This window comes from Mercenaria mercenaria, chromosome 5, assembly GCF_021730395.1.
Source record: "Mercenaria mercenaria strain notata chromosome 5, MADL_Memer_1, whole genome shotgun sequence".
In the NCBI taxonomy this organism is placed as follows: domain Eukaryota; kingdom Metazoa; phylum Mollusca; class Bivalvia; order Venerida; family Veneridae; genus Mercenaria; species Mercenaria mercenaria.
Genome location: NC_069365.1, coordinates 21,730,004 through 21,746,433, shown reverse-complemented (window position 1 = coordinate 21,746,433; position 16,430 = coordinate 21,730,004). Strand labels below are relative to the sequence as shown.

General features: G+C 34.4%; 1 protein-coding gene across 18 annotated transcripts in view; it reads right to left on the bottom strand.

Moving 5' to 3' along the window:
- LOC123556604 (uncharacterized) overlaps positions 1-16,430 on the bottom strand; it is a 169,382-nt gene that overhangs the window by 53,818 nt on the left and 99,134 nt on the right. The window contains exons 1-2 of one of the 18 annotated variants that reach the window (XM_053542873.1): positions 12,981-13,193; positions 12,479-12,535 (exon numbers count right to left, since the gene is read on the bottom strand). The exons of 11 other annotated variants lie outside the window; for them this stretch is intronic. In XM_053542873.1, the coding sequence (XP_053398848.1) occupies positions 12,479-12,535; positions 12,981-13,023 (100 nt within the window). In that variant the 5' untranslated portion in view covers positions 13,024-13,193. Of the gene's footprint in view, positions 1-3,225; positions 4,711-12,478; positions 12,638-12,980; positions 13,194-15,380; positions 15,562-16,430 lie in introns of those variants that run through there. 6 more of the 18 variants (XM_045347459.2, XM_045347458.2, XM_053542872.1 and 3 more) reach the window with 6 other exon arrangements.

Below are 16,430 nucleotides of genomic sequence, written 5' to 3'. Positions count from 1 at the left end.
TGCAACATTAACAAGCAAATTCGATGAATTTGTATCCCCCGCCGAAAGGGTCTGTGGTGAGAAAAGGCAAAAAAATATATCTGGCAAAAAGTTAAGAATGTTACAAAGAAGCAAATAATTTCATTAGTCAAAAATAAAATTAACAGAAAATGAATGTTTTTTTGGGTTTGGGGTGGGTGGGGGTGGGGGGAGTGTTAGGGTACAAAACTTTATATGTTGATTATAAATATTGATGGAAAATTAAAAATGAAAAAAATATGGGGGGGGTGCGTGATCGGGGTGCTGAGCATGACTGGGTGGAGGAGTGAGGTGAGAGAATGGTACACTTTGCATGTTGATAAATATTCGAGGAAAATTTGAAAAAAATAAAAAATAAAAAAAAGAATGAAAAAAAAATGGGGGGGGGGGGGGGGGGGGGGGGAGTGGGTGTGACCAAGGCAAGGGGGCGACTAGGTGTGGGTACACAACTTCCCATGTTTATAATAAATGTTCATGGAAAAGAATGAAAGAAGTGGCTGCGAACGGACATTTTTCATTAAATCAAGGGCAATAACTCTAAGGGAAATTGACCAATCCAAAAAAAACTTGACGGGCATCATCGCAGTATGTTGGTTCATGTTTATTTCAAGGTTCATGAAATTCTACCAGGTAGTTACTGAGAAATGGCTGCGGACGGACGGACTGACGGACTGACAACGCCATTTCAATACCCACCTCCCGATTTCATCGGCGGGGTGATAATAACACTAGGAAAATGTATCTCTAGAATGAGGCTGAAAATGTTCACTTTTTTGCAAAACTGGAGACCAAATACATTGTATGCGACATTATATATTAAGCTAAAAGGTTTAAGATGATTCATACAACTGAAAAAAAGCAAATGTATAAATAAGTGATTCAAGATCGGTACAACTAGGACCATTTCCAGTATTTATGATAAAACTTATAAGAGCATTCATTATTATCTAAGTAATCTAATGATGTGTGGCTGTAAAAGAATTTTTATGAAAATTATAAACGATGCATGATAAAACTTGATGTTCTTTGCCAGCAAGAGATCACTGACAGTTTTATGCCCTCATATTGTTGACTATTACAAAACACTATATACTGCTTTTAAATCGTAAAACATACTTAATTAATTTAAGATTCGTTTCAAAAGGAGGATATAAAATGTGAATGAAGAAAATAGATTTCTTTATTAAACTTGCCTAGGTGATTGTAAGGTTTTATGTAACATTTATTTTAAATTGATTCTACCGGAATGTATTCGAGCTTTTTATTCCCCCTATCTGTACTGTATATTTGTTAATTAATCAACTTACAATAGTACAAATAATACAAATTTAAACGTTTTTCCTACGGATAATCTGCGGGTTACCTTTTTAAAACGGTTATCTTTTACACTACGAATTATTTTATACGCTGAAAGTTTTCTGACGCTGTGACCTTGTAAGAGTTTTTGACTGGTTAAAGATATGGACAAGCTATATAGATGGTCTTCTTTATTCTTTATAGAACTGAGAAACAACAGGCAATAGGACACTTTTTAAATATTTGTAACTTACATTTTTCGGGAAAATATTGTCATTGCTGAATAAAATAAGAAGAAAAATGGATTATTTTAGATGCATCCGTTAGAAATGATACCCCTAATTGTAGTGGTGGTGTATTGCATAGATCTGTCATTAGATTTCAACAACAAAATTGCAATCAAAGTAAGGAAAAAATGCTTTACAGAGCAAACAGAACTGAGAATTATTTAAATCCGCCATTAAGCGATTACCATTTATTCGCGCCATTTCCCTATTTTAGGTCTGTTTTCCTTAGTGCAAATGGAAATATCCGGCTCGAGGGTAACGAGGTTCTGCGTATACCGCAAGATTGCATGGGTTTATTTCCATCCGTCAGTGATAGAGATATAATCTTTTTCTTGCATGCCCTTTTCCAAAACATTATACTAAAATTGAGATAATACGAAAGACGTTCTTAGTAGCGCTATATTCTTACGGTAGCCTATTTAAATAAAGCACGGGAAACGGAAACAAGTCAAAGGGAAAGAAACACGTGCGGTTCCAGTTTCACCGAAAAAATATGCTTAAGAAAAACAAAGGTACTATCGACGTATTTGATGTGTATCCTTTTTATGATAAATATTTCTGCACAACCCTACTTCATAAATGCAGTTCCTTATCCTGCAGTGCGTGGGTCGTCTTGCACCCCGGATACCGGGTGTCGGATAGAGTTTTCCAGCACCAGTTAAAACAATTAGAATCTCCAGTCCAATATACAAGAATAAGTGAATCTGACATGATGGATGTAACCAATTATTTACTTATTAGGAACTTAAGATAAATGAGCCGTGCCATGAGAAAACCAACATAGTGGGTTTGCGACCAGCATGGATCCAGACCAGCCTGCGCTCCGCGCAGTTGGTCAGGATCCATGCTGTTCGCTAACAGTTTCCTCAATTCCATAGCTTTAAAAGCGAACAGCATGGAGCCTGACCAGACTGCGCGGTTGCGCAGCTGTCTGGATCCATGTGTCGCAAACCCACTATGTTGGTTTTTCTGGCACGGCTCAAACGATCTTTCTTGTTCAGCTTATAACGTTTAAAGCATTATCGCCCACCGTGTTTTGTCAAATATTCCGCAGGCTGTACGGTGGTGCTCTTCTAAACACATTTAATACATCGATACTGCTTTTCCTTTTTTCTGATTTAAAAATAAATCACGGTGAATTTGAGTTTTTCAATGGAAAATGTTATGATGATAAAAACTACGGAAAGTAATGTGTTGTCTTCTAACTCAGTTTAGGTGGTTCTATTCTTTAATCTTATTTTAACTACATATTTCCAAATAATACTGTCTAGCCTTTCCCGACAAGCAACGGCCGTACCATTTATATTGCTTAATATTTTCAACCTTTACGATATCCATTTACTAAGTTGAACTTCAGCCAATTGTTGTTTACTTAAAACTGTTTTTCGAAGAAAAAATATTAACGCAAATCGAATTTCAACTGAGCTGAATTTTCTCTATAGCTTGGAGTCTCAGAAAGAAGACCAAAGAAATGGAAGACTGGCAAAGGATCAGATCGGTAATTTCAAATTAAATTCTATATACAAGTTGATTAAAAGGGGCGCATATTTTACTCAAAAAAGTAAAGTTGGTAACATTTCTTGAAATAAACAACTACATACACGTAACAAATAATTATACTTACACTCCGAGCCATTGTCATCAAACAATAACTGTCCACGTTCACTACGACTCTGTCCATTTATCTCCCTTACTTGCCAGACAGTTTCCATAGCAACTAGTTCCCTTATTTCAAACGTTTTTTATGCTTTAACAAAGTAATCACCCTGCTTGGTATATTTACCAGTTCTTATTCATTTAGCAGAAGGTTTTTAACAGCTTCGTCAACAAAACCCGGAACAGCTGTTTTTATACTGTTGATTCCAACACACCCTACTTGACTGTAAAAATGGAATCATTTCCTGTTTGTCTTTGTTACACAAGTGTCATTAAATTGTAGATAATAATTGCAAGGTAGAAATTTTGAGATAACGCAATAATCTTGAAAAAAAGTTTTTTTTGTAGAGGCGTTTGTTGTTATCAAAGCACGAAATCACCTTGTTTCCTTGAGAATCATGAATGGATACAGTCAACAATTTTCATGAAAAGTGTTTCAACATGCAAACAACTTAACAAATTTGCCTTTAGTATTTTTCCGAATATGTTCTAAACACGTTTCTTAAAGTAATCGCTTTGAACATATAATGAGTGATCACACTTAACATCCATACAGAAATCAGACACAATGGAATGAAGATAAAATTTGTGGTTAGAAATTATCCCCAACTGACATTAAAGGATATGAAATGTCAGTTTAGGTACGAGATGCATATTCTCAACGCAGACGAAGTAATAAAGATATTTGACATTTTGGAAGAGCAAGTATTAGCCACATATTTCATAAAGTTGATGCGAATATCTTACGTTATGAAATGAAAAATTGAACATTTATGCCAAAACAAGATAGGATAGAATTCAAATATTTACTGCTTCCCCGTATCGTCACATAAAAATGTTTATGTACATGTAGTTATGTGTTCTGTTTAGCTAAGTGTTAGTAACTACAGAGGTTTTCGCACGTGTATGCTTTTCTTGTACATGACGTTCTTGACCATAGGTCAAATTCGTTACACTTTGTATTTTATTTTTTATTCCTGTTCACAGGTCCGTATGTTATTGTCTGACGCGACGCAGTCAGTCTGTAGAGAACAGAATAAAATATAAGTGCTGTCTGTCAAGAAATCAAGAGAGATACTGAAGTGCCGAACGTTCCGTCAACTTGAATTGCATATTGTGTGACACTTTAAGACAAATAAATAATGATTGACAGAATAAGTGTAATTACTTCAGGGCGTTCCTCGCTAAAGAATGATTATCCTGAAATACGATAGCTACGGTTGAATGTAACAATGCCGTAAATTGACGGCTGTTTGTTTCAAAAATCACGAAACTGCTGCGTCAACTCTAAAAAATCACAAGTTTATTCCAGTAATGAATACTTTCAAAAACCTTAATATAACACCATGATACATCTTGCTCTTGTACCAGTAAATTTCCCACAACACTTCTTTTTCATTATATTTATATAAAATTTGCATTACGTATATTGCTCTGTATGAATACAAAACGCACAAAACGCTTTTCCGCCCTCTCTTTCTTAAAACGCTAAAAACAATCATTGAACTTTGATATTATATGCAAAAATAAGTGTGAGATACTTGTCTTTATTTCCGCTACAATTATAAAGACTATTATAACTTTCCTTATAAGGGCTATTAGCGGCTGAATAGATTACTTAAGTAGATATTAAAAAGATCGTTATTCTGAATTTGTTTCGACAAAAACATTTATGTAAGGTTGTGCAAGAGTGCGAAGGAGAAAGAAATTTATGCAACAAATATTTTAACATGTTATTTTAAATTCATACTAACGTATATGGTTATAGCAACAAGCTTACTTTTTCCGGCCTACCTAGAGCTTGGTTTTACATTCTACACTGTCTCTCGGTAGGGAAAACACGTCTTACATAGACAGGCATGTAAGATCCTTATATTCTTTCTGAGTTCGGGTAAAGTACGGGCATATATTTATAGCACGAGCATATATCAACAGCACTGGAATATATTGTTCATATATGGATATTGTTATGGCATTGCCTACTGCACTTTTTACTAACATTTCTTTTGAGACAGAGTAGCAGGAACGGACAAAACTAAACGAACAGACGTAATCTCAAACTGCTTTATGCGTTATGATTATTTACACCAGATAAAATGCGAACACATTTTATAATGGGTTGAATATATCGCCTGTATTTATATCTCCTCTAGATAAACTGCAAAACCACCAACGAAACATGCAAATGCAATTTTGTTGATTGAGTCAAACATCATAAAAATCTCTTTATATCAGGTTATGAATTGTGGATGATTTCCATCAGGAAGGTGATTTTTATTGTAAAAGGTACACCTTTGTAAAGCATAAATGCCATTCAGACAATTATCGTCATAACTTTAACAACATAACAACACTAAATGCGTCGCTTCGAAATACAACTGCGTCTAATTTGTTAATAAGGCCTTTCAGACGCAGAATACTATGAAATTAAAGTATTGAATTGAACTACAGCTATCAACCGTTTACAAACAACCTCTTATTGGCGAGCGGAACTCTAAGATAAACACTTCAAAACACCAAAGGGTACACTCATATTAAAATATCACAATAACACTATCGCAATAAACAATAGAACTGTTCTTACTCCAGCAACGAGTGGTTAAGGTCGCTGACTTCAAATCACTTGCCCCTCTTCGATGTGGGTTCGAGCTTCACTCGGGGCGTTGAATTCTTCATGTGAGGAAGCTATCCAGCTGGCTTACGGAAGGTCGGTGGTTCTACCCAGGTGTCCGCTCGTGATGAAATAATGCACGGAGGGGCACCTGGGGTCTTCCTCCACCATTAAAGCTGAAAAGTCGCCATATGACCTATCATGTGTCGGTGCGACGTTAAATCCAACAAAAACAAAAACAAAATACTCCAGCAACTTGAACGCATGAAAATGAAGTTGATATCTATCTCAAAGCAACGTGAATGATACATGTACTTTTTCCAAAGGAAAACGACCAGAACCTTTAACCGGAGGAAAATGCACACAACTAAAAGTAGAACACACAAAAAAATAACTAAAAACTTTTCAATCACAGGGTGAGAAACTTAGTACATCGACGGACAAATAACCAGATTTTGAAGCAGGCCTGTGATCAAACCAATATTGAGAGTTACAAATCAATGTAATCTTTTTCCTGAAAACACATTCAAGATTATGATTTATGTGGCGTTGGTAATTTACATCCGACCTTTTTGTTTGCTATTTGTCCTCAGTAAACAGTAGGAAGAATTGTTCACTGAAATCAATCCGAGAGCTATTTGTTTTAATCAATTATGAAACGATAACTATTATTACCAGTGCTACTTAATCACTCAAGTTTATATTGAACTGAATTTAACTTCTACTTTCACTGCTAATTGTGTGATCATAAACTCAAAGTAGAAACTTGGAAGCTATCAAGAAGTACACCATTCCGGAAACAATAATGTTGGGAGACGAGTAATGTGTGCTGGTAAAAGTCCCAATTTTGCCGACACAGTCGTCTGTTGAGATTCTATTTAAGAAAATTTATGTCAATGGGTCCATTAGAAATCCTCTTTTCCTCTTTATGTGCACCCCAACTCACCCTTTACTGTGTCTTATCTCAACAGTCACAGATAAAAGATATTGTAAAATATTTCAGAAAGTACTATGAGAGGGGATTGATTTTATGGCCAAGTGCTTAACATTTAATGACTCTAACGACTGAAAGGCCAGTCTAGCTTGGGCTCTGTTCTGACGTTTACTGCGTGTTTCCTTTCTGCATAGCGACAAAACTGGTTAATCAAAACATATTTATACAAACTAACTTAATAAGTTAGTGAGTGAGTTGGGTTTTACGGCGAATCGACACAAAATGGTCATATATCGCCGAGAACTGAAAAAGAGGTACATGGAAGGATGTTAGTCCAGAAGGAAAACGTTAGAATTAGGCAATGTAATGAACAATAATAATATAAGGAGATCCTTTTGCGCGTAGAACTAATCGGACTCCGTTTGAACGAGTTCGTTCGTGAGATGTAATGAAATGTGCAACATCCCTCCTTCCCCCCTCCCCACCACCACACCGCCCATCCAAGCCCGGCTTAAGCGAAAATATATTGAATGAACTCAATGATCCTAATGGACCAGAAAATATAACAACACTTAGCCAAAAAAGTACCGATGCCATATCAAATATCATCTTTATTTATCTATTCATTTATTTATATTTATTTATCTATTTATTCATCTACTATTTTTTGGCTTTTGAGAAACAAAAACATAAGTTACCACAAACCGACAGGTTTGGTCAATTGAAGCCTATATAGTTAAATACCGATACAACGTATTTGAATACAATACAATACCAGCCTCCAATAGGATTTGGTAACAGTACATTCTTCTCTTTCTTGCCTTACTTCCTCTTATATTGATTACGACTTCCATATAAACAACAGAGAAATATTGTTTCTGTAATACTGCGTTTATTGCTGAAACTCTGGTGAACTTAACTGCGTCTTACAGAAATTATGCGCAGAAGTTATCACTAAATATAGATACCAGATTGCTTATGAACGCTGTTGTTTGTGCCTGCGAACCAGCATGGTATCTGAACATCTTATCAAGATCACAGTGACCTGTGTCGGTATGAGGATACCCATTATATTGAAACTCAGTTACAAATTACGAATAGGAAATCACAATATTCTACAAGTCTTAAAAGCATCTAATGATCGCAGAAAATATATTTTTAAAACAGTTTTGGTTGGTGTGAGATACGTCATATTGCTCCCTAAAAAGTCAGCCGGTGCCAGCTTATCTTTCTATCTACCACTTTATCTACCCTCTCCCGAATATTATGCAACTTTTTGCAAAGGAAGTAAAATCAAAATTACTGGTAATTACATATGAATTAATAGAAAATAGTAGGAAACCTTCATATCGAAAGAGTCTTGAATCAGAAATAAGCTTGTAAATGTCGTCAAGAAGAACACACAATTAGTTACTCATGGACTTCCATTTGAATAAAATCAAATACTTGTTCTAAATCAACAAGAAAATAAACAGAATAACCCAATTAAGCAAATTCAAGATTGATTTCCCAGGGGCGCGTGCAAACATGCGCAGTGAGCCGTTGTTTTCTATCAAGTTGTTCTGAAACTCGATCCTAAATATGGAATCTGGGTCGGATCGAAGTGTTTCTATTGGCAATGCGGCTATTGGTGTATTGTTGACATTAAATTCTCTATTCATTTGTGCAAGCTCTATCGATCTGTTCACAGAAAGCGTGTCAAACGGAGAAAGCTGCTTGTGAAAGAATATATTTCCACATGATTTGCAGTGCAAATTAAATCTCTGAATAATTTATTTGCCTGGGATGTATTGCTATAGCAATTTTGTCATTAGCTGTTGTTTTATCTGGCAACCTGGTTTTAAAGATAACATTTATGTCAACACTTTATTCCATGCATACAGAATTTATAGGTGGCGAGATATTCTGTCAAGTTAATGGCATTTTATTGAATATGGTGACCTCCTTTATTTGCAATACATTTAAAAACAGAATATTTCAAGTACTCTAAATTAACTTTAAGCTTACTCTGAAAATTGATACATAGATTTCTCTCACTTCTTTATTGTTAGCACATGAATTGTTATAGACGGCCAAGATTTTGTATTCCTTAAGATTCTCTAATCAACGAATCATTAAACTTTAAGAGTTTTAAACACACGAGTAACAGACAACATTATTTATCAAAGAACCCGAAGATATGAGCATGCGCGTCTCGTTATACAAAATAAAAACTTTTGTTTTTCAGAAAATATAAACAAAATCCTACATGTTTATATAGTTATAACGCAGGCTTACATAATGTTACACCCACGTGAGTAGTGTTGAGACAATCTTCACAGACATTTAACAGCGGTATAATTGAGCTTGATCAAATTTATAGACTCGTGTTACTGGAATCAATGCTCTAATCCTAAAACTCTTAAATCTGAAGAATTATTGCGACACTCAGGAAAGTTTAATGTTTTCTCCAGTACGTGGTAAGATTAACAAGCCTACGTTTGTATAACTATATACTTTGATGTGTCTCGAAGTCAAGATTCCCCGCCAAAAGCTTTATTTTAGCGGTGAAATATTTGGCATTATGAAAAGGGTGTTGCATATTCCGCTAAAGATCAAATTAAGAGACGGCTTCTCAATTATGTCCATATGAACACTAAAATCTCTTCATAAATAATTTACTTATGTACTCGTATGAATGCAATTATCGGCTACCTGCTATTTAACGGAAACAATCTTTATGAAAATCTTCTGGCATATTTTACTGCATATGTAATATCATACAAATTGAAAATAAAACCTAGAATAAATGGTGTTTACTTTCAGTTCTAAATATAAAGCTTCATGTTTTCAATAGTGTGTTTTAAAACCAATCATCATTAGAAGTTTGAAACCACCAATACTTTTCAATTATATTTCTACTACGGGACACCGTGAACGATTTGATAGCCGAATGGCGACTAGATAATCGTTTTACAAATGATTGCAGATCATCTCCTGTCTGTATAATAATCTATCAAACCTCCATCTACCGCGATGGCGGCTGACATATTCCAGATAAATCAACATATAAACAATATAAGACATTTCTGACAAACGCACTGGAGAAAACATTAATACAACCCCATGGATTTCTGTTCCTGTATAAATACCTCCGTTATTCTAATAAACAACAATACATCTAATTTGTACAGCGATTTTAGCGTTCAAATAATGGAATTCTTGACAGTAAAATGTACAATGTCAGGGTGAACATTCTTCAATTAGGTATATATCTAAGTAGATTTTTTTCTCAGCTCTTAAGTTGCTATAATATTTTTAAAATGTTTAAAAAATCACCTCAATTCAAAAGCGTTTTTTTTTAATTGCAGTAGTACTTTTATAATATTTACAATTCAACATACGCGTAATTACACAGAATTTATAATTTGTATTTATAAAGGACATGACCTCTTTTTAATGTTTCCGTTTAAATGAAATAAGTTACTGTAGTATCAAATAATAACGATAAGAACGGATTACAGCAGTTACAGCGAGTTGTCTTCTCCCTGGTCCGATATTTACATTTCAATATGGCGGCGATAATTAAAATTAATATGCAATTGCATATCCTGAAATCATGACAAGCGGCAGCTGTACCGCTTGAGTCGATACACAGACCTTCTTGGAACTATAATTAGAATAAAAGATGTGCATTCATGCGCCAATTATCTCGAGAAGTCTTCATTAATATGTCAATTTTCTTTGCGTTCCAGATCAAAATCGATTGTGCTGGTGTTCTTACAAGTAGGAAATTTGTGATATCAATTAGCAGTACCAGTTTCTGGGTTAATTTCCCATCAATATTCTTCAAGGCGGAATTTAAGCAATCATAACTAGATACATGCAGATAAGCACGTTTTGCCCGGTTAGCATTGAAGGCAACGATGCACTGGCCAGTAGATCCTAACAAGGAAAGATCGATGGAAAGATCTTTGCAAGAAAAGACGTTGGATGAAAAAAATAGACATATTCAACCCTTGGCAAATCACCTAGGCAAATAACTAAATATGTACGCAAACATGAGTATAATATCTTACTGCAGCTCCAACATTAGCAATATTCGATCAAGGGTTAACACATGGCCATGTACTATGAAAAGACTGAAACAACCTTGATGGAGTTTTCCCCCTTTTGACGTTTGATACAAGTTTAAAGTTTTGCATTAATCATGTCGTGTCAGTCAAACTATTTTTATATTTAGGTATTGTGTTAAATAACAACATTACTTCGTTATACACATGTAAAGATTAAGACTTATGACGAAATCACAACACTGTACTTTTTTTCCTACCGTGAAACTGGTTACACACTGCTTTTGAAACGAACCTAATTCTACAATGTTCTACCTACATATCATTTCAATACAATACAATGTAATCCAGTTCGCTCTGAAGTAGAGACACAGTCACTGATATTTAGAAATGAGTCAAATTACTCAATAACGATTCAACAGTATATTGTGTGTATCTTTTCTCACCAAAACAGCCTTTCAAACACAAACAATGACTGACATGGGTGAAGCCAATCAAAATTAATGCTTCACAATTTTTCCCGAAGAAAGCGCAGTAATTCCAATTGTTAAATCCATATATTACAAGACATTTATATGTTACATTGTACTTTGTTATTTTAAAGATATTTTGTGATTATAAACAATAACTTATAGCCAATCAGCAAAATGTCTTATTTCCTCAACCAAAATGAAACCGCTATTCATGAACATCATTTGACCAATTGTAAAGCCATGCTTTGTTTATCCGGGATTCAGACAAAACGTATATTAGTCAAATTATTAAAAAGATCTTTCCGGCATATTCACATATTACGGAGCCGGTAATTGCAAGAACATCGAAAGATCATTCTGAATAGGAAACATTCAATAGGGAAACAGGTTGACATCGAAAGTAACTACCATATCTGATAGTTACAATTCAATATTACCAGAGTGAAGTCTCAAAGTTGCTTTAATGAAATTACTTTTGCCTCATGCTGAGTTCAAGTAAACCATTACAGACAACGTGAACTGACCATGAACTTTTCGTTCAAACTTCTGATGAGAGTACTAGAACAGCAGACACTCTCATCAAATCAGATGACAGGAAAGACAAATTATCCTACTTAACTATGTGACATTTGAAACGAAGAAATGATTTTTATCCTCATCAATCCTGAGAACTGATGCATTTATTTTACGCAACTTATATGTTTAAAACTTAATCTTTTATATGGAACGTTATATTTACACAACACAGTTAAAAATGCCGTTTAGTTATCGAATCCCCAAACAAGAAATGCCGTGTATTTCAAATTGAAGTGATAATTTTTACTCTATTGTACAATGAAGCATTCTCAATACCCCAACTGTATTTACACCATTAGATGGTTAAATATACTTCATCTAACATCTCTATTTAATCACTTGTACCTATCTTACAGATTAATTAAATATTTTTATCAGCTCTTTAAAGTTCTTAGTAATCACATACATTCTGGTCTGGAGAAAAAAAATCGTAAACGGCGTTAGCATGATCTGCTTCTTTAGCAAAAACACTAGTTTGAAAGAACTAATTAAGAAATAGTTCTGCATACCTCGTATAATGACTTGCATTGCTTGCATTATTAGTAAAGAAATATCATGCTAGGATATAAACTTACATAACCAAATTCTGAGCCGGAGTCCCATATCACACATAGCTCCAGTTACTATATGCACTGAAATGTTTATATCAACGTTTTCGGAAACTGATTTAGTATTATACACTTCCGCGACACATACGCGAAACAACAGCGAAAAAGAAATGAGCCGTGCCATGGGAAAATCAACATAGTGGCTTTGCGACCAGCATGGATCCAGACCAGCCTGCGCATCCGCGCAGTCTGGTCGGGATCCATGCTGTTCGCTAACAGTTTCTCCAATTCCAATAGGCTTTAAAAGCGAACAGCATGGATCCTGACCAGACTGCGCGGATGCGCAGGCTGGTCTGGATCCATGCTGGTCGCAAAGCCACTATGTTGATTTTCTCATGGCACGGCTCAAGTATGTTATATCCGACCTTCACTTTCGTTGCCATATACTGCATAACATTATGACTATTGCATACGTTTGGAATACACAGCAACTGCTACATTCTAAGTACTTCAATTCCTCTCTCACTACCTGTCTGATTTATTGATATGTATTCACTTAGATTATCAAACATGTGTGAAACTCCTTTATCATGTATATTCTTAGTTTCAGAAATATATTATGTAACACACACCATTATGTTTAAAATGCTTATATAGCTATGAAATTATTCCTAAAACAAAAGTAAAGCTAGTTTCATTGGCTAAACAATGACAATATTATTTTAAAACAGTCATCGTCAACTGATATAAGTATTCTATCTATTCGATCACATTACTAATATATCAAAATTATGACAATATTGCAACTTCCGTTATATAAATACCACTTCAACTAAATCATTTTCTGTACACCATCTACAAAAGATCAGAGGAAGACCAGTACATCCACAAGTGAATGTCACAGGGAAGAGTAATTATTTTCTACTTAACAATTTGACATTTGCAAAGAGGTAAATTACTTTAACCATGTTCAAATGAGAGAAATGATGCATTTACAGATGGTATCATCTCCTATTGTTTAGCACATTTCAAAACCAGGTCAGTTGTCTAGTTCAATAGTATATCTGAAACTCAGCCGGCGACTGCCGATACCTATATATTCTATATATTTACTATACTCTGACTTAAACCTACAAACAACATGAAATACAACCAAATACAGTCATACTATCCCGGAAGGTTATTTCATATACAACGTTTCTGCCTGTAGAACAGTCACATACACGTTGCAACAGCGAATTACTTTAGAAGACACCAATCATATATCAATGATCATTGTAGAATATACCCGGTATTATATATGAATGCTACACGAGTGTCTGTATCTCTGAAAGAGAGTCAATCTACATCAACACAAACTGTCGTGTAATGAAGTAGTTGATAAATCTGTAAACGAAGTAAACTTACATAATTATGCAACTTAAAGGTCCATTACTAAGGGAAAGTGAGTTGGCATTTTTTTTCATAGCCAGTGCATAGACTTCTGCAAGACACTAAATAATGAAGATTGGCAGGTCAAAATTTACAGAAGGTCTTTGAAACTCAAAGAAATGTATGTGTATTATGTTGAAATTTCAATGAATCGACAGAATGACCCCCCAGGTCTTTTTAACTTTCTTCATACTTCATAGAAAAATAATTGTACATATACTGCGATTTATTTCGAATTTCTACATACCAACTTTCATTTTCCAATAAAATGAAATAGTTTCTGTGCTTTTTAAAGAAATTAAAATGTTCACTTTCCTTAGTATTGGACCTTTAAGTATACCAATGCTATGCCCAACTGTGATATAGCATAATTTGTAAAACGGTTTCTTTAGGACATAAAAATTACAGTTTTGACATCTTAAATCACTGTTTTATAACATTCTTGTTATGTAGAAGGCAAAATACGCCCTCTTATTCTTTCAATGTTAGAACAAATTGTACATTTACTCATCGACACTTTATCACAAAGCAATTAACGAATACTTAGTCACTTTTCACCACCAAATAAAATTAACAAACGTTAATGTTTTTGGTCATATAAACGATATAAATATGCTATTACTTTAAATACCATGCATGCATGCAATGTTCTTAGCCCTTTCAATAGCTTACAATATCCGATATCTTCCACTTTCACCATATCCAAATACTACACTTCAGCACTAAATCTCGGACATTGAAAATTATACCTCTCTTGTGACACAGAAGGATTTTCTTATTATTCTGTAATAAAACATTGTTGTTTGTCTTTGAAACGTCATGACGTCTTTCCTGTTCGGGCGTTGATTTCCCGCGCTTTGTTTAAATACACTACTATAGGAAATAGTTCTAAAAAGAAAGCTATTCGATTGATTTTATTTTTATTACTAATTCTTGAAATCAGTATGCAAGGAAACGATTCTGTCACTGGTTATATGTGCAGATGGGAATATCTGGCTCTCGGGTAACTGATTAGGCGGTTACTCGGCAGGAGCCTCGTTACCGCCTAAACAGTTACCCTCGAGGCCGGAATTCCCATCTGCACCTACAACCAGTGAAATAATCTTGTAATCTGCAGTATACTGGGAAATGTCCGTTTGTTAAGAGATTAAATCGCTCTATACACATGTGCTAGGCCATCATGAGAACATTGACAAATAGGAGATATGGCACAATTATTTTCTATTTCACGTTTTGGAACGAATTTCTTGTCACAGTTTATCCTGATGAAGGAAATGCGATAAGTGCATGCAAAACGTGCAAAATTGATATCATAATAATAATCGCAAGCTTTCTAAGCAAGTAACACATAGAACTAACATGAAATTATATCAATAAGTGTGGCGGTGTGGTGCGGAATATCTAATAAGAAACTTGCTTAACAAATACACAGGTCCACAACTCTTTTAGCTCACAGACCTTTTAGTTAAGAATTTATCATGCTATTATGTAAACTTACATAACTTACATAACCATATTCTTAGCCGAAGTCCCATGTCACATCTAGCTCCAGTTAATGATCTTCAATTACCCGAAACAATGAAATATTTCTTTTAACGTTTATTCCATTTTTTGAAACTCCGTAATGAAACTGGAAAATGTATTTTTACACTTCCTTGATAGCAAACAACAGTGAGCCAGAAATGCGTAATATCGGAACCTTACTATTGTTTTCACTTTTGATCTTGAATGCAGGAAAATATATGTATGAACTAATACATTATGTTGAGATAACACACCACATGCTACACTCTTAGCACATCAGTTCCTCTCTCACTACCTGTCTGATTTATTGATTTGTATTCACCTGGATTATCAAACATCTGTGAAACTTTCCTAAGAAATACATATAACATACATTAATATGCTTTATTAAAATGCACATGGATTTAAAATGTGTTAAAACAACTAAAAGCTTCTATGATTGAATGTATTTCAAAATCGTCAAGACACATCGACTGATTTACGTATTCTCTCATTATGTTTATGTAAAATCAAATATATAAAAGACAATACTCGAACTGATACATGTATATATGTATTTGAACCACCATTCGAACTCAAAGTCTTTGTATATTATCTTCTCATGGAAATAAAAGACCGGTACACATACATGTGAAACGTTGCTGAGAAGAGTAATTTAATCATTATTTTCTACTAGACCATTTGACATTTACAACGAGATTATTACCGTTTGAAAGGAGGGAAATGATGCATTTGTGGAAGATATGTAAATCAAATGTGCTAGAAAATAATAGATAAATGTATCCACTATTTTTACATTTAAACACCTGACCAGTTTTATGTCTAATATAAGAAGCGAAGACAGTGACTGTCCACATCTATAATATTCGGACTAAAACTTCCACACAACCTGAAATATGTCCAGACACTTTTTCTATAAATCTGAAAAATCAATTCAACCTGAAATTTATCCAGATACATCCTTACAAATTCCAGACAATCTAACATGAATACCATAACATCTACAAAATAAACTAACAGAATA